Source organism: Mus pahari, chromosome 3, assembly GCF_900095145.1.
Source record: "Mus pahari chromosome 3, PAHARI_EIJ_v1.1, whole genome shotgun sequence".
Lineage (NCBI taxonomy): Eukaryota > Metazoa > Chordata > Mammalia > Rodentia > Muridae > Mus > Mus pahari.
In genome coordinates, this window is record NC_034592.1 from 77,072,327 (window position 1) to 77,093,563 (window position 21,237).

The 21,237-nt window shown below is 55.9% G+C and overlaps 3 protein-coding genes across 8 annotated transcripts in view; 1 reads left to right on the plus strand and 2 right to left on the minus strand.

The window, feature by feature from the left end:
* Window positions 1-7,775, plus strand: Chrm4 (cholinergic receptor muscarinic 4). Its single transcript, XM_021194444.2, has 2 exons — window positions 1-59; window positions 5,207-7,775. Exon 2 carries the CDS (start codon window positions 5,239-5,241, stop codon window positions 6,676-6,678), a length of 1,440 nt encoding a protein of 479 aa, XP_021050103.1. The 5' UTR covers window positions 1-59; window positions 5,207-5,238; the 3' UTR covers window positions 6,679-7,775.
* Window positions 7,776-7,828: 53 nt separating this feature from the next.
* Mdk (midkine) lies at window positions 7,829-9,866 on the minus strand. Of its 2 annotated transcripts, none has more exons than XM_021194445.1 (5): window positions 9,692-9,866; window positions 9,373-9,449; window positions 9,096-9,254; window positions 8,818-8,979; window positions 7,829-8,124 (listed from the first exon to the last, which is right to left on the minus strand). In XM_021194445.1, the coding sequence occupies exons 2-5, from the start codon at window positions 9,446-9,448 to the stop codon at window positions 8,099-8,101; spliced, it is 423 nt and encodes a 140-aa protein (XP_021050104.1). In that variant the 5' UTR covers window position 9,449; window positions 9,692-9,866; the 3' UTR covers window positions 7,829-8,098. The 2 variants fall into 2 exon arrangements, with proteins under 2 accessions (XP_021050104.1, XP_021050105.1); XM_021194446.1 differs by having other exon boundaries at window positions 9,534-9,694.
* A 932-nt stretch (window positions 9,867-10,798) lies between these two features.
* The window catches only part of Dgkz (diacylglycerol kinase zeta), a 42,489-nt gene continuing 32,050 nt past the window's right edge, over window positions 10,799-21,237 (minus strand). For all 5 annotated transcript variants that reach the window (XM_021194438.2, XM_029535967.1, XM_021194441.2 and 2 more), the window contains 27 exons: window positions 20,380-20,436; window positions 20,001-20,069; window positions 18,821-18,892; window positions 18,614-18,730; window positions 18,459-18,530; window positions 18,114-18,209; window positions 17,781-17,863; window positions 17,622-17,682; window positions 17,422-17,535; window positions 17,198-17,338; window positions 16,602-16,680; window positions 16,395-16,450; window positions 16,215-16,277; window positions 16,051-16,124; window positions 15,859-15,970; window positions 15,336-15,535; window positions 14,953-15,053; window positions 14,782-14,861; window positions 14,618-14,687; window positions 14,443-14,483; window positions 13,756-13,895; window positions 13,011-13,042; window positions 12,747-12,790; window positions 12,112-12,232; window positions 12,002-12,035; window positions 11,693-11,792; window positions 10,799-11,475 (listed from right to left, as the gene is read on the minus strand). In XM_021194438.2, the coding sequence (XP_021050097.1) occupies window positions 11,359-11,475; window positions 11,693-11,792; window positions 12,002-12,035; window positions 12,112-12,232; window positions 12,747-12,790; window positions 13,011-13,042; window positions 13,756-13,895; window positions 14,443-14,483; window positions 14,618-14,687; window positions 14,782-14,861; window positions 14,953-15,053; window positions 15,336-15,535; window positions 15,859-15,970; window positions 16,051-16,124; window positions 16,215-16,277; window positions 16,395-16,450; window positions 16,602-16,680; window positions 17,198-17,338; window positions 17,422-17,535; window positions 17,622-17,682; window positions 17,781-17,863; window positions 18,114-18,209; window positions 18,459-18,530; window positions 18,614-18,730; window positions 18,821-18,892; window positions 20,001-20,069; window positions 20,380-20,436 (2,346 nt within the window). In that variant the 3' untranslated portion in view covers window positions 10,799-11,358. The remainder of the gene's footprint in view (window positions 11,476-11,692; window positions 11,793-12,001; window positions 12,036-12,111; window positions 12,233-12,746; window positions 12,791-13,010; window positions 13,043-13,755; window positions 13,896-14,442; window positions 14,484-14,617; window positions 14,688-14,781; window positions 14,862-14,952; window positions 15,054-15,335; window positions 15,536-15,858; window positions 15,971-16,050; window positions 16,125-16,214; window positions 16,278-16,394; window positions 16,451-16,601; window positions 16,681-17,197; window positions 17,339-17,421; window positions 17,536-17,621; window positions 17,683-17,780; window positions 17,864-18,113; window positions 18,210-18,458; window positions 18,531-18,613; window positions 18,731-18,820; window positions 18,893-20,000; window positions 20,070-20,379; window positions 20,437-21,237) is intronic.

Sequence of the window (21,237 nt, forward strand, 5' to 3'; positions counted from 1 at the left end):
GGGCCTCTGGCTAGTTCCGCCGTCTGTCCGGCGCCAGCGGAGCAAGACAGAAGCAGCGGGTGAGTAACTCCGCGCAATCGCGGGGGCGGGGGGCTCCTATGCAAGACGAGGATGTAGGGTTCTGGGACCCTCTTAAGGGCTCCAGAAGTGGGTCTGGCTGGAACGGGGTCCCAGACCCCTTTGAAAGGCAAGCGCGGTGCGGAAGGGGCGGAGAGCTCAGGGATGGGGCACCCCTCTGGAAGAAGGACCCCAGGTCTCTAAAAGGTTTCTCCAGGTAAGCCTCTAGGGATTGGTGATCACTGAGAAGGCTAGGGGAGGAATAGTCCCAGCCCACAGCCCAACCCCGAAGCAGAGCAGCCGTCGGGTCAGGACCCACACTCCCTCACTCCCTCCCGTTGGCTCTTCTTCAAGGCGCCGGAAGATGAAGCCCCAAAGCGCCTGTTTCCCGCCCGTCTCCCTGCCCTCCGTTCCCACCTTGGCCCACCGGGAGCCTCCAGTACGCTCTAGCCCGTTGGAGTCCTCTGTCCGCGACCTTGAGCCCCGACGGAAAACACCCCTGTTCTCTCCTGTTTCCCTTCCCCCTCTCCAGGAGTACCCTCTCTTTTACTCATCCGGGGAGATACATCTCCCAGCCCTCCACCCTCCTAGCTCTTAGAGGAAGTGTTAGGCACAATGATTTGGCCCAATATCCAGCACCCCTCTCTCTTCCCCTTAAGTACAGAGGCTTCTCTCGGCCTCAGAACAGTACTGGGGACCATAGCTTTCCTAAAGTGATCACTTAATAATCGAAAATCTACCCCACGGGCCACCCCACGGGCGCCCAGAGCACCCTTTCCCGTCTTGTCCCCAGAAGGGGTAGGGGCTCGAGGACCCGAGGAAGCACATTGCCCACGCCCAGAGACTACAGGAACTGCGTGCCTGGGGGTTGATGGGAGGGCGGGGCATCCGAGAACCTTGGCCCTTTCGACCAGGACCCAGACGAGATGGAGCCGGGAGATGGGCCCAAGGGTAAGCCCGGAGATGGCCTTTGAGATAGACCTGAGCCCACAGCTTGGGAACTCGGTGCCTATTTTGACTGACAGAACTAGACAGGGCCTCTCCAGAGGGTGCGGGTTGAAGAGTGAAGAATAATTGTACCCTCCTGACCCAGGCCTCGACTGGGCTCCCCGTTTGGAGACTCTATCCCTCCCTGCCCTCAATGCGTAGGGCACATCAAACTGAGCTTGGTGACCCTCACGGCTCGATTCGTCGACTATCGCAGAGGCTTCTCTACTGAAGTCAGCCCATGGCTGGGACTGCACGCTCTCCATTCTTGACAATGCAGTTAGGACCAGGTGCCCGGGGCCACTACGATAATGGTTCCAAAGTCAGGGTTTCTTCGCAGTCCAATTTTTGCTCCTTTCTCAATCCTTTCCCCACCCACAGACCGGGCGCTTGCCGGTGGTTCCCGCCATGGGAACTGGTCATTCGCTCCCGCACACAAGTTCGCGGTTACGGCCACCCAAGCTCTATGGCCAGATACGCACACACATGCACACGCACGTGTATACATGGCGCTGGCATGCTCACACGTTCAAAGGCGCACCGGTATCCAGGCGTGGCGGGGCGCACACTGGCACATGCAAGCAGCTACTAGTGTCTACTCGAGCTCATGAGTAGCCACACACAAACACAACTCGCACTCGTTTTCCCACCTACACGTTCCTTGATGGGTGCCTTCCGGGGTGCGGGTGGAATCCCGACGCCCTAAAGTTTTTCATCCTCGAAACCCTGGCCGAACCTAAGGAACCTTTGTGGCAGCCTGGGACCACGACGACAGACGCTATCTCCCTCCCTTTGCTCCTTTGTGAGAGAAGCCCTGCCCTGACGCTTTTCTGTATTTGCGGTTTACACTGGGACTTGACGTGCTGAACCTCCGGCTCGGGGTCCGGAGCTGGCACCGGGGACTGACATTGCCATCTAGCGGTGCGCACAGACCAGAGTGATGGCTGCTTGCCTTCTCGGATTCTAGATGGGCGGGATTTGGGGGGAGGGGGAGCAGAGAATTGTGCCTGAAGGTGCTGCGGTCTGAACATCTGAGAGACTATCAGAGAAGTCTAGAAAACTGGGACCAAGTTGAGAAAACTGAATTTTATCCAGTCTGCATCTGTCGAGGCTCCGGGAAGACCAAACCACCCACCATTCATCTGGTCATTTACTTGTCAAAGCTGTTTCTTGGTCCCAGGAGGACAAAAGGTCAAACCCAAGTGAGGGAGCTGGAATGTGAGGATTCCACATCTAAGATACATCTTGGGGAGCTTCTATCCTGTGTGGCTTGGGGAATACCTTGGAGATAAAGTGTCCCAGATCCTCCCCTTCTTACAAACTGGATGAATTTCATCAAGTTCATTATCATGGTGCCCTTCGGTAAGAGGACTTTTATATCTGTAAGATAAGGTTACCAATAGTACTTACCTTTTCTGGATGCTATAGGCAGTAAACTTTGAGGGGCTTCTGACTCAATAAACAAGAGAGAGTGTATTTTTCCTAGCTCACACATCTTGCCCCCCACCTCCCCACCCTCATCTTCTTATCCTGCTGGCTGCTGGCTAGCTGGCTGTTTTCTGATCCTGAGAGACTAAAGTGAGGGTTTCCTTGGTACGTGCTAATGACTCCCCTACTGGCTTNCTCTATGCTTGCCCCTGTCCCTGCCAGTGGGTACTTGGGGTGGGGGGAGAGTAGCCTCTATGCTTGCCCCTGTCCCTGCCAGTGGGTACTTGGGGGGGGAGAGTAGCCTCTATGCTTGCCCCTGTCCCTGCCAGTGGGTACTTGGGGGGGGAGAGTAGCCTCTATGCTTGCCCCTGTTCCTGCCAGTGGGTACTTGGGGGGGGGAGTAGCCTCTATGCTTGCCCCTGTCCCTGCCAGTGGGTACTTGGGGGGGGGGGAATAGTAGCCTCTATGCTTGCCCCTGTCCCTGCCAGTGGGTACTTGTGGGGGGAGAGTAGCCTCTATGCTTGATGCCACTCTCCAGGCTCTAAGGCTTAAGGCTCCATTTTGGAGCTGACTACCATTGTGGAGTCTCTTGAAAGAACTGATCTGTCTTTTGCCCTTGACTCCTTGGGTGACCTTGGAGTGTCACTACCCCCCTTCCTCCGTCTTCCTTTGACCAGTGGATTTAACTTTGAAGCCAGAAGGCAATCTCTTGTGTCTGTTGTGCTGGAGCTGAAGAGCTGGACCCAAGCTCGGCCGGTGCCATTTCCAGTTGGAGAGCAAGCTGAGGTGCTAAGGGGTTCCCCCTGGCTGTTCAAAGGCCGAAGTGGGACAAGATCCTCTATTTTGTAAATGACAGAACTAGTTCTCAGAGGGCCAATGGTTCTCCTCGGGCTGTACAGCTAGACCTTGCTGGCCTTCTATTGAACCCAAGCAGCAAACTTGGTGCCTGTTCCTCCACAGCTGGCTGCTGCACCCTCTTCCTCTTACACACACACAGGCGTGCATGCACACACAGACGCACAGAACTGCGTATACGACCTGCCTGTGGCTGAGATGGTGCCTTTGTGCGTATGTGGAATGCTTCTGTGTTGGCGGGTGTGAAGGAGGCTGGGCTGAACGGCTGCCCTGGCACAGCGTGCTGGGCGTGGGCCTCCCTCACATGTATGGAAGAGGAAGGGGAGGAGGAGAGATGAAGGGAGCCTGGTGGGAGGGAAGGCAAACTCTGGGGAGGGGCTCTGTTGGACCTTAGCCGGGTCATTCTCTGTGTGGGATGTGAACTCTCAGGCTGGCTGCAGGTTCCCTCTGGGGTAATTCCCTCATCTTTTGGCTCCATGAGCGAGCTTGTCCTTAGTTCCTGGGAAATCAGATAGACCTGTCTTCAGCTGCTATGTCTTTCAGGCTTCTGATTTCTTTGCTGGGGATCTAACAGCCCCCACTCTGTCCGTTCTTCACCCCTGGGACTGGGCTGGGCAGGCAAAGCTGGACTTCCTGAGCCACCTCACTATTCCCTTTCCTATTCTTCCTCTTTCAGGTGTCCCAGCTCCCACCTCACCTCCTCTGGTCACTAGTGTGACCTCCCTAGCTCTTAGAACCATAAGGTCCTGTGTCTTTCTTGACTGCTCTCCTTGCTCCCAAATGCACTGGAGCAGCCACAGGATGTCAAGGAAATGTGGAACCTTATTTAACACCCCTGAGCCTGTTTCCTCAATATATCTGCCTTCGGTTGTGAGGAAACACAGAGTGCAGGAACTCAGTAGACAATCTATGCTGGCTGCGATGATGATGATGATGATGATGATGATGATGATGATGATGGTGACGATGACAGCGACAGCAGTGTAGGAACAGGAGAACAAAACTCCCTTGGCCACGATTGGTTAAGAAATGTCCAAGTGGCTGGATATGGCGGAGCATACCTGCAGCTCTGGTCCTCTAGAGGCAGAGGCAGGCAGATCAAGGTCTGTGACTTTGAGATCAGCCTGGTCTACAGAGTAAGACCTTCTTTCAAAAACAAAAACAAAAAAAAAAAAAAACAAAAAAAAGGAAGAAAGAAGAAAGAAAAGAGATGAGCAAGTGGGGCTGCAGATGTAGCTTAGCGGTACACGTGTGTGGCACATGTCTGCCATGTGTATAGCCTTGGCTACAACCTTCAGTAACCCAAAAAGCAGAGGTTGGGAAGTGACAGGCCTGAGTAGGCAAACCACTAGACATTTGTCCCCGCTGCCTGTCTTCTAGTCCTTGGGGCCATTCCTCATGCCACCCCTCGCTTTCCTGAGCTCTGTCTCTGGGCCTTTGCCATATCTCCTTGCCTTCCCTCCCACCAGGTTTCCTCCTTGCCCTCATCTGCGTCATCTTCTGGGTAAGGCCTGTGATCAGCCAGCAAGCTCCAAGTCCTCTCCTGTCTTCTCTCTCAGCCTTCCCTTCACCATCTTTTTTACAGCAGACCCCCCCCACACACACACGTGTTTCTGTTTTCCCCCAAACTAGATGATCCATTCTGAGATGGGGACCATGTGTGTTCACTCACTTCTATAATCTCAGCCCTGAACTGATTACAGTGCTTGGCTGAGGAAGAGTTCAGTAAACGTTAGACAACTGAGAACTTGGGAATGGTTGGCACAGAGGGCCCTGACACTTTCCTGGATGAAGTTCCTCCAGCCACGGTGCATGACCCCTCCTCCCTCCCCCTTCCTCTTCCACCATTCACTCCTGTGCTGTCTCCTTCCTCCTCCAGCCGCTGCCCACCTGTCTCCAGTTGGGTTCAGCATGGCGAACTTCACACCTGTCAATGGCAGCTCAGCCAATCAGTCTGTGCGCCTGGTCACAACAGCCCACAACCACCTGGAGACAGTGGAGATGGTGTTCATTGCGACAGTGACTGGTTCCCTGAGCCTGGTGACTGTGGTGGGTAACATCCTGGTGATGCTGTCCATCAAGGTCAACAGGCAGTTGCAGACGGTCAACAACTACTTCCTGTTCAGCCTGGCCTGTGCAGATCTCATCATAGGGGCGTTCTCTATGAACCTCTACACCTTATACATCATCAAGGGCTACTGGCCCCTGGGTGCCGTGGTCTGTGACCTGTGGCTGGCCCTGGACTATGTGGTGAGCAATGCCTCTGTCATGAACCTTCTCATCATCAGTTTTGACCGCTACTTCTGCGTCACCAAGCCCCTCACCTACCCCGCCCGCCGCACTACTAAGATGGCTGGCCTCATGATTGCAGCCGCCTGGGTCTTGTCCTTTGTGCTCTGGGCCCCTGCCATCTTGTTCTGGCAGTTTGTGGTGGGCAAGAGGACAGTGCCCGATAACCAGTGCTTCATCCAGTTCTTGTCCAACCCGGCGGTGACCTTTGGCACAGCCATTGCTGCCTTCTACCTGCCTGTGGTCATCATGACGGTGCTGTATATTCACATCTCGCTGGCGAGCCGCAGCCGCGTTCACAAGCATCGACCCGAGGGCCCCAAGGAGAAGAAGGCCAAGACTCTGGCTTTCCTCAAGAGCCCTCTGATGAAGCCGAGCATTAAGAAACCTCCACCAGGGGGCGCTTCTCGAGAGGAACTGCGCAATGGGAAGCTAGAAGAGGCTCCTCCGCCAGCCCTGCCCCCGCCTCCACGCCCAGTGCCTGACAAGGACACTTCCAATGAGTCCAGCTCGGGCAGTGCCACCCAGAACACCAAGGAACGGCCACCCACAGAGCTGTCCACCACAGAGGCCACCACTACACCAGCGCTGCCCGCCCCTACCCTGCAGCCACGAACCCTCAACCCAGCCTCCAAGTGGTCCAAGATTCAAATTGTGACAAAGCAGACAGGCAGTGAATGTGTGACGGCCATCGAGATCGTACCTGCCACGCCAGCTGGTATGCGCCCAGCAGCCAATGTGGCCCGAAAGTTTGCCAGCATTGCTCGTAACCAGGTGCGCAAGAAGCGGCAGATGGCTGCCCGGGAGCGCAAAGTGACTCGGACAATCTTTGCCATTCTGCTGGCCTTCATCCTCACCTGGACACCCTACAATGTCATGGTCCTGGTGAACACCTTTTGCCAGAGCTGTATCCCCGACAGGGTGTGGTCCATCGGCTACTGGCTCTGCTACGTCAACAGCACGATCAACCCTGCCTGCTATGCACTCTGCAATGCCACTTTCAAAAAGACCTTCCGGCACCTTTTGCTGTGCCAGTATCGGAACATCGGCACAGCCAGGTAGACCGGCAGGTGCCCTAGGAGGTGCTGGTGTCATGAGTGTGTACCGGGGAACCACATGGCTCACCGGCTGTGGAGGAGAGAGTAGGCGGCCCCACTCTGAGTTCGCATCTGCTGAAGAGAACAGGTCTCCCAGACACCATGAGGTACAAGAGGCTCCCGCTGGGATGGGAGAGCAGATCTCTACTGAAGCCTAGGAGGCTTAGTCCAGGGACGGTCTGAACTGGCACCACCTGGCCCATATCTTACCTTGCCTCAGGAAGATGGGGGACGATGGCTGGAGTGGGCAGCGGCTCTTTCAAAGCCAACCATCGGTGGAGGTGGATGAATAGAGCAGAGCCCGGGAGCATCTTGAGAGGAGCAAAAGGAGCCAGGCTTGCAAGGGTGGGGTCCCCCGTTGTGCTGTAATCGGTGCTTTCCGCCTTCTTGCGTCCTCCCCCCCCCCCTTGCATGTAGGCTCAGCCCTTCCCCTGCCCCCAAGTCCCACTCCAAGGTGAGGGACTTCCCTGCCACTGTTGCTCAGCCAGGCTCTGGGTGGGAAGCCAAGCCCTTTGGCACTCCCCTGGCCAGCAGTCATCTGGATGGGGCAACTGGGAGGCCATGCTAAGCTAAGATACAGACTCCAGGGGACTGAGTCAATTAGTGGTGGACCTTACTGTCAAATTGTTAAGAGCCTACCCCCCCCCCAGGTCACACATCAAATGGACAGCAGTGGGCAGTGTTCCTCTCTACCTCTGCACGGAGGGAGGTATGGGTCCAAGGGGGGAAAGGTGGTGGTGGGGAACTTGGCGATCCATATAGCCTTCAGTGGAGGATGACACAAGCAAGCACCCTCATCGATCCCCAATGAGAAAATTCCAGACTGGCGGTAGCCTGGACCAGAGACTCTTGACTAGCTGGGATAGAGTTCAAGTGAGTCACCTAGGTCCCCTTCCCTAACCCCAGCCCTGTGGGTCCCTGGGAAGGATGACACCCAAGGGGGCCCTGGGAGACACTTTTGTAAATGTTCTGCTCTTTTCCACGAGCTGTAGGGAGCACTTCCTGCATAGCCCTCAGCTCCCCTCAGTTCATCTTTCCCCATCCTCCCCCCCCCCCCACACAGAGCTCCATGGCAAACTCCCTGGGAAGGGGCTTTTATATATTAAAAAAGAAGCTTTTATTGGAAAAAAAGTGAGTTTATTTTATTCATTTCTTAATAACAGGTATCAGGGTGGGGAGAACAAAAGGGGGTATGGGGAGGCTCACTTTCCCGAATCCCATGTCCCTCCCCACTTTGGGCACTTGGTGTGGGCGTGAGGGGGCAGGCGTGATTGACAGAGCTGACAGGAAGACAAAAGGCACTGGTGGGTTATATCTTGGGCCTGTGGGAGAAGAGGGCTCCGTTCAGGCTCCCGGCAAGGCCAGAGGCTGTCTGGCCTCCTGACTTAGTCCTTTCCTTTTCCTTTCTTGGCTGGAAAACAATAACGAAATGCATTAGTGCGGTGGGTGACCTAGCTCAGACTTACCAGACAACGCAGACAAGTCCATCAAGGAGAGAAAATCCTGCCCCCTAGTGGTGACTGACCAGTTCACCTGGAAGTGGTGGGAAAGGGCAGCCATGTGACACGAACGAAGCCTTTCTTTATTCCTTCAACTTTTTAACCCCCGTCTGCAACCCCCCCATGTTAAAGACAGACTCTCAAGTCTCAGTCTATAACCTTGAACTCATGGCAGCGTTACTGCCTCAGTCCTGAAGTGCTGCTTTTTACAGGCACGAGCTACCAAGCCTGACTTTCAACTTTCTATTTTCATCTAGGATCAGAGTACGTCCAAGTTCCTCACCGGGGAAATGGGCAGTCACCTCTGCCCTGCTGGCCTCAATAGCTGTTGGGAGTCAGGTAGCAGTATGTCCCTTTGGGACAGCCTTCCTATAGTTTTAAGAGCAGAGTTAACTCCTCCCTGATCCCACCCCACCTTCCTCAGTCGACAAAGACAAGCCTTTTCCAGGAACCCAGATCGCATGATCCAACAGAAAGACTAGTTCCTACTTGGGCAGAGGGTTTAGCATCTCCTGAGAGTGGCCCTCAAGTACCTGCCTATTCCTAACTGTCTCTGCAGAGACAGAATGGAGTAGCCTGGTCCACAACCCACCATATTCACTGACCTTTGGTTTTTGACTTGGTCTTGGAGGTGCAGGGCTTGGTCACGCGGATGGTCTCCTGGCACTGGGCATTGTACCGCGCCTTCTTCAGGGTCCCTTGGCGGGCTTTGGTGCCAGTGCTCCCATCACACGCCCCCCAGCTCTCAAACTTGTATTTGCAGTCGGCTGGTGGAAGAGTGGCCCCACCGTGAGAGACAGGAGGGTTGTGGCTGTCCTCCCTGCCTCCGGTTTATAAGGACATACCCTCTGCCTTCCCGCCCTCCTCCCGCGCGCCACCTCACCTCCAAATTCCTTCTTCCAGTTGCAGGGCACCTTGCAATGGACGCGCTGGGTCTGGGCCCCACAGGTACCCTCGCGGAAACCCATGCCGCAGTCCTTGCTGCTGGGGGTGCAGGGCCCCCAGGTCCACTCCGAACACTCGCTGCCCTTCTTCACCTTCTCTACAGGGCACAAGGAACAAAGTTAAGGACGTGGCGTGCCGGACCACCACCTAGGTCACACGGCCTCACCTGCCCACCCCAGATTTCTTTTACTCCCGAGCCCACCCTACCCCATCACCTTTTTTTTTGGCCACTGCAGACGTGACCGCCAAGAGGGCAAGAAGGGCGAGAAGGAAGAAGCCTCGGTGCTGCATCCTGGGGGGAAAACCCGGGTTAGAGTTTCTCGCCTAGTCCCTTCTCCGTTAGAACCGCGGGAGGGACCTCCCACCCTTGATTGACTTGTCCCACTTTCCAGGCCCAAAACGTCGGACCGACAAGGGGGAGACGGAGGGAGGACTTGGAACCGATGTCTCAGCATACCCCCACCCCCACCTCAGTCCCCTTGGTGGCAGCAGCCGCTTGAAGGGACTGGGGCCACAGCCACTGCGTGTGCTCACTCGCTCACTGCCGGCTCGACACTTCGCTCCCTCCCGCTCCGGCCTGTCCCGCTAAGGCCGCTAAGGCCCCTTTTGTCTCCAGAACCGGTCTGAGCCGGTCACATGGGCCCCCGCCCCTCCCCCCACCCCATGGAAGGACCCGCCCCGCCCCCTCCCCTCAAACCCGCACCTCCCCAGACCCCCAAGTCCCCGCCTCCACTCCCGCCCCTCGTCGAGCCGAGCCGGGACTCCCGCGCGCCTGTGCCTCTCACCTCTGATCTCTGGAGCTCGCTTTTACCACTGCGCTCCTGGCTCAGGTCCCCTCGTAGCAGCCCCAGCTCTCTATCTCCTCCCCTTCCCCTGGTCTGGGCCTGTCAGCTCTCAGGTCACCACTTTGCTTGCCCACCGCGGGCCCCAGAGTACGTCCTGGTGTCACAGGCTCGGGGCGGCCACCGCACCCACGAACCTTCCCTTCGAGGCCGGGCTCACCTCCGGCTTGTTTTTTTTTTTTTTTTTTTAATCAGTTCACTCAGAGAGCAAGGGGGGACTCTGATGTGGCAGGAAGCTGGGTACCTGGGACCTCAGATGGCTCCGGGTGAGCAAGGCTCGAGATCCTTTTTCTAGTGCAGGTTTGGAGGAGGAGGAGGAAGAGGAGGAGGGAAGGGCGTTGGGGGGGATGGGGAACACATAGAAATGAGTTTGGTAAATCTTGTCGCTGAGAGCTGTCTGAGAAGTTCCAGACGGGCTTCGCCCGAGGTGTTAACCGCCCACCCTGACCCTGGGGCCTCAGGCTCACCTCAAGCAGATCCCCCAGTACAAGCCAGGGGGAGGGGACTGCTCCAGGGCACAGGGCCAAAAGACCAAAGGACCCACGCCTGGCCCCCGCCCCACCTCTTTTACTTTCATTGTTATCATCCCAGCAGGAGCGGGAAGCAGGGGAAATCAGCTCCGCCCCTGGCCCTGGGAGCCTAAGGCCCTAGGCAGAGGTCAGGATCCGGGCAGACCCATCTCAGTTAAGGATTCCCGATGTGGTCTGAGATGTTGGTGGCCATTTCCCCCACCCCAAGGATTACCCAGCACACACCATTGCTCACGAGAGTCCCCACGACAAGAAAAAAAGAAAACAAGAAAGGAAAAAAAATTCACTTTACTGAGTCACACCCAGCTGTAAACAAGTCACCGTGGGAGCCCCACCCCCACCCCAGGCCATACAGTCCGAAATGAAATGACTGGATACATGAGGAGGAAGACCAGGGTAGGTGCCAAGCAGGGCAGCGGGCAGGTGAACACAGCAGGCTCTTGGGTTTCTGGGATGCCCAGGGTGGGTGGACCAGAGAGGAGGGCTAGGTACCCAGAACCCTCCAGAGAGCTCCTGAGCAGGCCTCCCTGATATCGATGCTGAGCTCTGTCCAGCCCTTCCGTCTGCTGTGGTGAGCAGGAGGCTGCCCTGAAGGGAGGGACCCAGCCAGCCCAGCCTGTTTCCTGTTCCCCATGAAACCAGGGACAGGTGAGAATCCAGCTCCTTAGAGTCCAGCCCTAGATCTGAACAGCTTCTCAGGGGGTGGCACGGGGCTCCTTCCCTGTGGCAGGGTCCCCCCATAGCCATCTGACAGGAATGTGGCAGTGAGATGGGCAAGGAGAGCTTGAGTCCTCTGGTAGTGTCCCTCATCGATCCATGGTCCCCTTAACTACACAGCCGTCTCCTGGTCCTCACGCTGGATCATCTGGTAATGCTGTCTGTTCTCCAGGTAGGCAGCTAGCTCTGTGTCTTGAGCCTTCTCAGCTCGCTGCCGGGGAGTGTCGCCCTGGAAAAGGGTGGAAGGGCCCCCAGGGCCTTAGGAAAGTGCAGGGGCTCTTCTACCGAGCCAGAGGGGGAGGGTATCCTCAGAGGTCACAAGGTTTCCCCCTGCTGGCTCAGGTTTCTCAGGGTCTGGACTGTGTTGGTGCCGAAGAGCTTACAATTCCCTAGCCCTGCCCCCAAGTCTGGGAAAGGATGGGGTTGTGCTCTGCCAAGCAACTCACCTGCTGATCTGTCTTCATGAGGGAGGCCCCGGCTTCCACAATGTAGTGGCAGATGGTGCGCTGACCCAGGGCAGCTGCCTGGTGGAGACAGGTCTCCCCACTGGGGAACAGGGGCTGTTTGTAGACACTTCCATCCCTAGGTCTGCCCAGCAGTCTCCCAACAGCCATTAGAAAGGGCAGGAGTTTAGCAAGAGGGGAAGGGTGCTCAATACTAGCCACAAAGTGTTCTTGGGCTCTGGGTGACCAAATGGTTAGGCCTGAAGGAAGGTGGTTTCAGGTGAACCAGGGTCCTGTGACTCAGATACTCACTTCTCCTCCACAGCATCAAGGATCTCTGGAGGTGCTGCAGATAAAAGGAAAGGGGGTGCTAAGAGCCTGGCTCCCCCTTTCTCCCACCCAGCCCCAGCAATGCAGCTCACCATGATCCAGCAGATAGCGGACCACTTCCTTACTGCCAGTGCTGACCGCGTGGTGCAAGAGTGTGCGGCTCTTTTGGTCGCGGTGCATGAGGTCACCTCCTGCTCGGTGTAGCTCCTGGAGCTAAGGGCAGTAGGCAGGATAGAGCAGGGCTAGATGACCCACCCTTCACAGGCACGGGCCCAGGCCCAGGCTCACCTAAGTTACTCCCTAGGCACGCGGAGGCTTTGTTTGGTCTTTCTCTGTAGTCTTGACTGTCCTGAACTACATAGACAAGGTTGGCCTCAAACTCACAGAGACCCTACTGCCTCTGCCTTCTGAGCGCTGGATTAAAGGTGTGTGCCACCACACCTGGCTTTCTGAGGTGTCTTTGGAGTGTCATTAGAGGCATAAGTCTTGTCATCCTAACTCCCCCAAAGACACAGCCGACCAAGTCAGAGCCCATAGTTCCTTTAAGACCAACCCCCTTCCAAGTATAAGGGACAGGGGACAGGCAAATTGGATTAAGTAGCCCTTAGTCGGAAGCCACCTAGACAGGGCAACACCATAGAGGACCAGCTGATGACAGATGACAAGGGCTCAATCCCTCTCTGGGTGAGGCCTCCAGAGGCAAGGCCGAGCTTTGACTAGTTAGTACCTTGCAGCAGTCATTCCTCTTGGCAGCTTCAATCAGTTCTTCACCTGCACAGAAGAGCTGTCCATCAACCCTGAGGTCAGAGGCTGAGCATGGGTTGATGTGTGAACAATGTGGGGCATGTATGCCAAAGGCTGGGCTTGTGCGGGAAAGCGATCCCAGGGGACTCAATGGCTATGCTTGTGAGCTATAGTGAACCCTGACCCCCACTGAGCCTCCCGCATATGACCAGGGAAAGTGGCAGGGCTTTAGGGGAAGAGGCCTCACCTTGGGGCAGTGCAGTGTCCCCCTGCAGTGACCTGTGAACAGAACAGGGTGAGATGTGACCCAGCTCAGCTCAGCTGGCCTCCTTCCCTGGTACTAACCATGGTGGCCTTCATTATTTTCAAGCGTACTGAGTGCCTACTGTGTATCACACACTGTGGGGTACAAGCAGGGAGTAAGCGGATAGATGGAGACCCTGGCCTCATGGGGCTCATGTCCTAGCTCAGACACAAGCCAACCAATGAACAAGGGATCTGAAAGTGCCATTAAACACAGCAGGGGCAGTGTGACCAAGCAGTGGTGGACACTTTCCAATCCTCAGGTGGCATTCCTGGAGAAGATCCCTCTGAGAGGGAAAAGCCAAGCTAAAATGAGGGTGGGGAGTGTCTGAGACAGTAAGGGCAAAAGTCCAGAGGATGGCCTGGGACCCCCAAGGAACCTGGGCTGAGGCCCTGTGGTGACAAACAGGAAATGCTGGGCTCAGAGAGGCCAGGAGGCCCAGAATGGAAGAGCTTCTGAGAGGGGGGGTTCTGGGCAGGGAGTGGCTGGTTTGGACTTGCACTTTCAGGCCTGGAGACAGCAGAATGGGGGGGGGGGTAGTGCTCCTGCTGGTGGGGGGCATAATAGTAGAGGGACAGAGTGTGGTGCTCCTAAGTGCTCCTGCTGGTGGAAATTCCATGCCTGCAGCCAGCAGACAGGATTTAAAGCCATGGGAGAGGTGGTTGGGGGGGGGGGCTCTGGGACTCACCCAGGTGTAGGGGAGCAGGGGGAGGCAGGGAGCGGGGAAGTAGGGGTGGGGAGGTCAGGCCGGGCTGATGCTCCCAGAAGCTCTGGGTCTAGGATGTAAATCTCGTCCTGGGCAATCTCCGTCACATAGTTGAGGTGCTCCTGTCGGGGAGGGGGTTAGAACTGAAGGTCTGTCCGTACCAGACACACGGCCCTTAGTCTTCAGTGATGGGGTGCGGTTTGGGGGCCAGAAGCAAGGCAGCAGACCTAGAGAAGCCTCTCTCAGACCAAGACCTCTCAGGGGAGGCAGCAGGGAGGTGGGCAACCTCTCTTCTCATCCCTTAGTTTCCATTGCGGCTTTCCATGGTCCCTGGCCTCTGTGTGTGGCATTCACCAGCTCAACAACCACCTCCCACTGCCAAGCCAGGTGATCTAGCCCTGGCTATTTTCTTCTGTTTCCCTGGATAGCAATGTGCTTCCAGGCCCTCCCTTCCACCCACCTAGAAAGCCTTTTCTGGCATGCCAGCTTTTTCTGTTGGCGCCATCCCTGTGCATTCCTGGAGGGTGGGGACATGTGATCCACAGCCACAGGCATGTGAGGATATTATAGCCATAAGGCTGTGGTGAGCATGCCTGGCTTGTGCCCCTAACCCCGAGGCTTGCCCACAGAGGTCTGAGTGTGTGGATGGAGAGGGCCTGCAGGGCTCACCTGGGCCCTGTCGATCCTGTAGAAGCGGCTGGCAGTGGTGGCTGTAGAAGAGAGTATTAGCCTGAGTACGAGGCCTGTCCTTCTCCCAGCCCAGCTACTCTGTTAATCAGCCCAGGCTCCCCCACTAGCAGGACAGCCAGCCCTGCCTAGAAATGACCCTTCATGGCAGACTCACCATCCAGGAAACACCACTTGGAGGAGAGTTGGTGGCACATTGGGGACTTGGCTCCAGCCCCATCGGGCTCCTGTTGAGACAGAAGCAAAGAAGCAAAGGTCATAGTGGGTCAGAGCTAGGCTGGGAAGCTCACTGCCCCACCTCCTCCTGCTCCCATCAGTTACCCGCTGCAGTCTCTCAATGTGGGCACGGCAGAGCTCCAGGTCACTGTCTCCGGGGACCACTACAGTGCCCAGAGGCACAGCTGCAGGACAGAGAGGCCCTTCAGCTGGCTACATGTCCCAGGCAGCCCAGCAGCTGCTCGTCCCTCCTGCCCCAGCCCTGCAGCAACTCACAGGCCTCCTTGAGCTGCTCCTTGTCATAATGCAGAGCCTCGTAGTCATGCATACTGACCCTGCTCACTTGGATCCTCAGCTGCTCAGGAACCGGTTGCTGACTGTAGGGTGGAGCCAATGACAGGGAGCTCAGCAAGGAGCCTGCTCAGGATATGGATCCTTAGCTGGGTACCAGGCCAGGTCCTAAGAGAGGCATCCTGCCTCCCTCCCAAAGCCTTTCACTTTGGATGCCAGAGGACCTAAGGGCTCATCCATGCTAAGAAAGGGCTCTCACTGAGCCATATAACCAGACTAGAGTCCCTCTTTGCAGGTCAGTAAACTAAAGCTCAGGTAAGGTGGAGCCTAGGCCCGGGCCCCAGTACTGTGGCCTACATGGGACCTACTCGCTGTGCAGTGGGGCAGTACTCCGGCGCTTGGCCTTCTGCACCATAGTGGCCTGGTTGCGCAGGGCAATTCGAATCCGCGATGCTGAAAGCTTGCAGGGCTCACCATCCACCTGCACAGGGATGGCCTTGGCAGTGGTGAGCAGCACTTCTCGGCACTGGGTCAATCGCTCGCCGTGCCCACCCACCTGCAGTGCTGCCTGTGGGCATAGGATGCTCAGGTCAGGTGTGGGCAGGACAAGCTCCCATCTTTCCAGAGATGCTCTGGTGAGGGGACAAACACAAGATGGAACCCCAGACAGAATACAGTATGGAGGGATAAGGCAAAGGTATCAAAGACTCCCTCGTCAGATGGGAAGTAAGTGTCCTCCCCTACAGCAAAAGGAGGGACGGCAAGAGTCACTGTCCACTTATAGAACAGAGGACACGGAACCGTCAACCAGAGGAAAGAGCAGAGGTGGCTACTCTGCTCTGGCCAGGGAAAGGAAGGGTAGACAGCCCAGGACTAGGACCGACAGCTCACCAAGGATGTCATGGTGAAGCCGATGACCTCCAGGTAGCCATCATCATGCCTCTGGGGCTCAAAGTCATGGTGCTCCCCTGGGTGGCCCCAGGGCATGGTGCCTGCACAGTACCTAAGGGAGGGCAACGGAAGGGCTGTGGCATGGAGTCAGCAGGGTTGGGACACGGGGCCCACAGGAGCCACAGTCCTCACCTGGGGATATTCAGAAAGACGATGCACTGCGGTTTCAAGTCCTGAATCTTGGGGGTTAGGTCCATTCCATCACACTGCACGCAGGAACAGGGAATGTTGGGATCACGTGCACCCAGGTGACCTCCCTCCTAGCCCTCCAGTGGGTATCAATCAGCACTCCTCACCACTACTCGGATGTGCTTGGCTAAGTCCTTGGAGCTGCCCATCAGGAAGTCAGAGAAGGCCGTCTGTGGAAGACAGGGGGTGTGTCATCATCTCATGACAGGGCCTTCCTTCACCACGGTATCATAGGGCTCCTGTGACTTGCATAAAGGAGGCTGGGGGCCAGCTGGACCCAGACTCACCCCAGCATAGAACATCTTATTCCGAAAGCGGCTGTTGAACTTCTCTGGGTTGGCTTCTGGGTAGAGATTAGGGGTGGTAAAGTCAGTCAGCCTGCTGGTGCTTCCCAGGCTGGGGTGGGGGGAGACTAAGGGAGCAGAGGCTGACACTCCTGAACCTCCCACGCCTACCCTGGCCTCCCATGGCCCCTTCAGCAGGAGGGTGCTAACCTCGAGACTCATGAAATTCCAGGGTGACGTGGGCATCGAAGCCAAGGCTGAAGTAGTTGTTAAAGACATCCAGGGGCAGCTAGAAAAATGTCAAGGTGTAGAAATGACGGAGCTGGCTCACACGTGTCAGCTCTTTCCAAGGCCAACACTAGCACCCATTGCCCTTGCTCAGTCTACTACTTGTAGAGGCCTTTGTGTCAAGTAAAGAGCTTTTCAAAGTTCCCCAACACTGCTTGGGAAGTCCTGCACTTGCATTGGGGAAGGGAGACAGCAGCTCCTCAGAGGACCTGCTGAGTCCTTACAGCACTGTGCCCCCAGATGGCATAGACTGCATCAACTCCAGGAATAGGGACTCAAGTATCGTCACTGCTTAGGACAGAGCCTGGCATACTGGAGGCCCTCACCAGGCATGTGCCAGGAGGCTGAGGAAGAAGCTAGCGTCTCCTGGGATAGAAAGAGGCTGGAATGGGAAGAACTAGAAACTCACCACATTTCCAGGACCGGGGATAGGTGTGTAGAGTCCAGCCAGGTCCTTGAGAATCCCAGACTCATGAACCACCCCCTTGCAGACCTGGCTGTAGTCCTGGCTGACCTACCCGGTCAGTGGCTCCATCATCTCGCTCCTCAGGCCCCGCCTCGGGGTTGGGCTCTGCTCGGAGGTCCCAACGGTCTAGCTGTACCACATTCCCCTCCTCAACATGGGAAAGGATCTTTGACACGGGCTCATCTGTGTAACCCTGGTGGGAGAAGACTAAGACTGAGTTTTCCCTGTGGTCAGAGGATCCCTCTCCTTGGCAACCCTGCTCTACTGGACACTTACCCCACCCCAGTTGAGGGTTCGGGCCAGGTCATTGCCAGTGCCCAGGGGCAGGATGGCCACAGGAGGCGGTGGTTTTAAGCGCAGCTGGTCCAGGGTAGAGAGAATCCAGCCAACCTGGAGGAGGGCAGAGCAAAGTGGGTCAGTCAGGCCTGAGATGGAGGAGCTGTGCATCAGGCCCGAGCCCGGCTCTCAGAACTCACCGTGCCATCACCCCCGCAAGCCAGAATCCTCAAATTATGTACTTTGCGGTACATTTCCAGCCTGGGCCAGGGGAGGACAGGAATAGAGTCAGGAGACATGCGCCACAGTCAGAGCCTTGCAACCTCCCCGTCCCCCAGAGAATACGATGGAGTACTCACGCTTCCCGGGGTCCTCCCTGGCTCAGATCAAAGACTTGTCGGGGATTCAGATACCACAAAAAAGACTGGATGATCTTGGCGCCCTGCAGGGACAGCCGAGGGACAATGAGGAGGGGCATGAGGTGAGGAGATATCAGAGGCACACGGGGGATTGTGGAAGCCAGATACAGTAAAGGCTGGTATGGTACAGGGTCTTCTCAGGGTCCCAGGGAGAAGCAAGGTAGAGGCTTAAGCCCCACATTGTTGCTGAAAACAACTATGGGCAGGTGGGCAGGTGGGGATGACACCAGCCACCTTCTCACTCGTGGCTCTAGGAAGAAAGCTTGGACTTACCTGGTTGCCCCCACTCTTGGGGTTCACAAACACCAGCAGGGGTTTCATGAGGGGGGACGGGGTGGGTCTGATGATGAAGGGTCTCCAGCGGCCTTCCTGGGAGTCAGAGAGACTTTAATGTGCTTCCCTGCCCTATCTTTATCCTTCCCAGCATCCCCTGCCACAAATGAGAACACCCTCATGTATCTGACCTTCCATGGCCTGTCCACAAGGAACAAGAAAGCTGATCTCAGATCCCAAGAGCCCAACCCGAGCCAGGATAACTAGCAGTATGGACCACAGTGCCCAGACGAGAAGATTCCCCTCCCCAGTTCCGGGTTCCAACCCCCCCAGCCTAGGTCTTACCTCAGGTCCTTTCTTGCTGGACCTCCTCTTGAAGGACGCTCTCTTTTTCTTCTTGCTGGCCTTGAGGGTGTTCTGTAAAGGAAGCGGGGGGTGGTAACTAGGTGTGACTGGCAGGTCCCACGGGGAAAGGGGCTAAGGTTGAAGGCAGTGCTCACCTGGGGTCTCCGGGCCCGCAGGATCCAGGTGGGTGGGATGACCACGGCCGCATGCACCCCTAGGGAGCAGGGCTCCTCAATCTGCTGCATCATGAAGCATGACACCTTGCTGTGGTACTGGAAGACAGCCGTGGGTAAGGCCGAGCTGGGTCAGGATAATTCTGGGGACCCAAAAGCACCCAGCGCAGGCTCACAGGGAGCACTTACTGCCTGTTTGCACCAGGAGCAGCTGATGGCTACGATCTCCTTGCTGTGGAAGGTGAACTTCTGCTGGAAGCCCTGAGGGAGGACAGGGTGGCTAGGGGACAAGGTGGCCTACGAGACCCAGCTATGCTGCTGCCAACCTTTCATCGCCCAGGAAAACCAAGCACATTCTTAAAATAAAAAGATTTATTTATTTATATATATGACTACACTGTAGCTGTCTTCAGATACATCAGAAGAGGACATTGGATCCCATTACAGATGGCTGTGAGCCACCATGTGGTTGCTGGGATTTGAACTCAGGACCTCTGGAAGAGCAGCCAGTGTTCTTAACCACTGAGTCATTTTTCCGGCCAGCCCCCACCAAGCACATTTTTAAAAATAATATAGCCAGGCAGTGGAGGTACACGCCTTTAATCCCAGCACTTAGGAGGCAGAGGCAGGTGGATTTCTGAGTTCGAGGCCAGCCTGGTCTACAGAGTGGATTCCAGGACAGCCAAGGCTACACAGAAAGACCCTGTCTTTAAAAAAAATTAAAAAAATAAAAATAAAAAAGGCCCCAAGGGCAGGGAGGCTTTGTTAGGAGCCCATGAGCGCTGTAGCCGACTACAAAACGGAGCTCTGCCTAACTCAGGTTTCCTTCTGCCCCCAGATCTAGACAGGACCCATTGGAGGTCTGTAAGTTAAGTAAGTTGCCTACTTTGTGTCCTGATATATCCATGCCCTGTCTAGAAATCATTATCAAGGGCTACTATACATAGGGCACAGGAAAAAACATGGAAGAATAAGCCCCTGCATTCTTGAGAGACTGAGGGAAACAGAGAAGCAGGCGACAGGTGAGCAAGCACCAGTGCTGTGTGGGGATTGTCCTGAGCAGCGCACAAGTCACTGTCCTAGGAGGCAGGGGCCTGCTGCCAAGCTCAGGGCTTCATACACGACACTCCTTGAGTAGCTCCTGAAATGAGTGTGAAAGGCCATATGGCTCTCAAAGGGTCCCAAAGTCAGAAGAAAATAATCCACGCCCTTGCTTAACTCAGAGACCAATGGCACAGGCAGGAAGCTTAGGGACTGAACGAATGACAACAAACCCGAGACTCCACTTAAGAGCTACCGTCAGTGACTACACCGGAGCCTCGGGACCAGTGGGCAGCGTGGAGCTGGTGCCCTCAGGCCAGACCCTTACCTTCCCACAGTGCCGACACTTGCCATCCTGGCGTCGTCTGTGGACCCAGTGGTGTCTTACGAAGGTTGGCTGGAGGACAGAAAGGTCATGGGGACAGGTGAGGGGTTGGACAACTACAGCCCTGAACTCAGTCCACAGGAATCCCTCTGCAGTCCCTTGGAATGAAGTGAAAGGAACTGAAGACATTTCTCCATGGTCTGGAGGCACGGTTGGATCTCTTAATACACATGTGGAACCCCACCTATCTGCAGACAGGACAGCTAACTTTCCATTTGGGTGACCCCAGAACCTCAGCCTGGAAGTTGACACCCCCTGGTGGCACTGCTGGGGCACTGCAGGGGGGGGCTCTCTGCTCCAATCTGCTGTCCTGGACACTTACCTCACGGACATTCCTGGAGCCTGATTCTCGGAAGGACGGCTTACAGCGGAAATTGATCTGTGAAACATTGCAGTGACCACTAAAATGTCAGAGTCTTCTTGTGGATAGGGTCACTCACCTAGAGCCAACCTCACAGGCAAGTAGAATCCCAAATCATCCCAAGAGCTACTTGGAACATGGATACCCCCTCTCAGAAGCCTTCTTGACTGCTAGTCAAAGGGGTCTTCCCTTCTTTTACTTAAGGGACAGGGACAGAGAGGCTGTGTTGGGAGTCCATGTCCACCATGTAGACTGTGGGAAGTGGGGGGGGAGCTCTGTTTGTTCATCTTTTTGCTTCCTCACTCTCCAGCTAAAGTGAAAGCAGGACCAATCCCTCCTGTGGACTGTGCAGACTGACCCCTGGAGACCCTCAGCCAATAAGCTAAACCCAGGTTCATGGTTACCTTCCATGATGGGCTGTATATCCCCCCCCCACACACACACAGAGCACATGTATTAGCAGTGCTGTCTGTCCTGGAATTCTCTACATAAACCAGACTGGCTTTAAACTTGAAGAGATCATCTTGCCTTCCATCTGCTGGGACTATGGGCGTCCCCCACTCTCTCAGTGTGTGATACATTTCTACTTTTCTTTCCCCAAAAGTGCCTGCTTCAGTCTCAGAAGAGCCACCGGTAAGCATCGCTGTACAATTCGAGGACTAGAAGTCGGCCCAAACCAGCCTTGCTCAGGGTATTTCTGCTCTTAAAGATGCTGTCACATGATGTCCTGATTTCTGCAGGCCCAGGAGCTCCTGTCTCCCATGCCAGGCCTATTCCCCATCACCTGAGCCCTAGTTTGCCATCCCACCACCCCAGACA

Coding starts and splice junctions, on each gene's coding strand:
- Chrm4 (XM_021194444.2), top strand. CDS start 5,239: ATGGCGAACTTCACACCTGTCAATGGCAGCTCAGCCAATCAGTCTGTG.
- Mdk (XM_021194445.1), bottom strand. CDS start 9,448: ATGCAGCACCGAGGCTTCTTCCTTCTCGCCCTTCTTGCCCTCTTGGCG. Junction 9,255..9,372: donor TGCAGTGGCCAAAAAAAAAG/GTGATGGGGTAG, acceptor TGTGCCCTGTAG/AGAAGGTGAAGAAGGGCAGC. Junction 8,980..9,095: donor CTGGAAGAAGGAATTTGGAG/GTGAGGTGGCGC, acceptor CTCTTCCACCAG/CCGACTGCAAATACAAGTTT.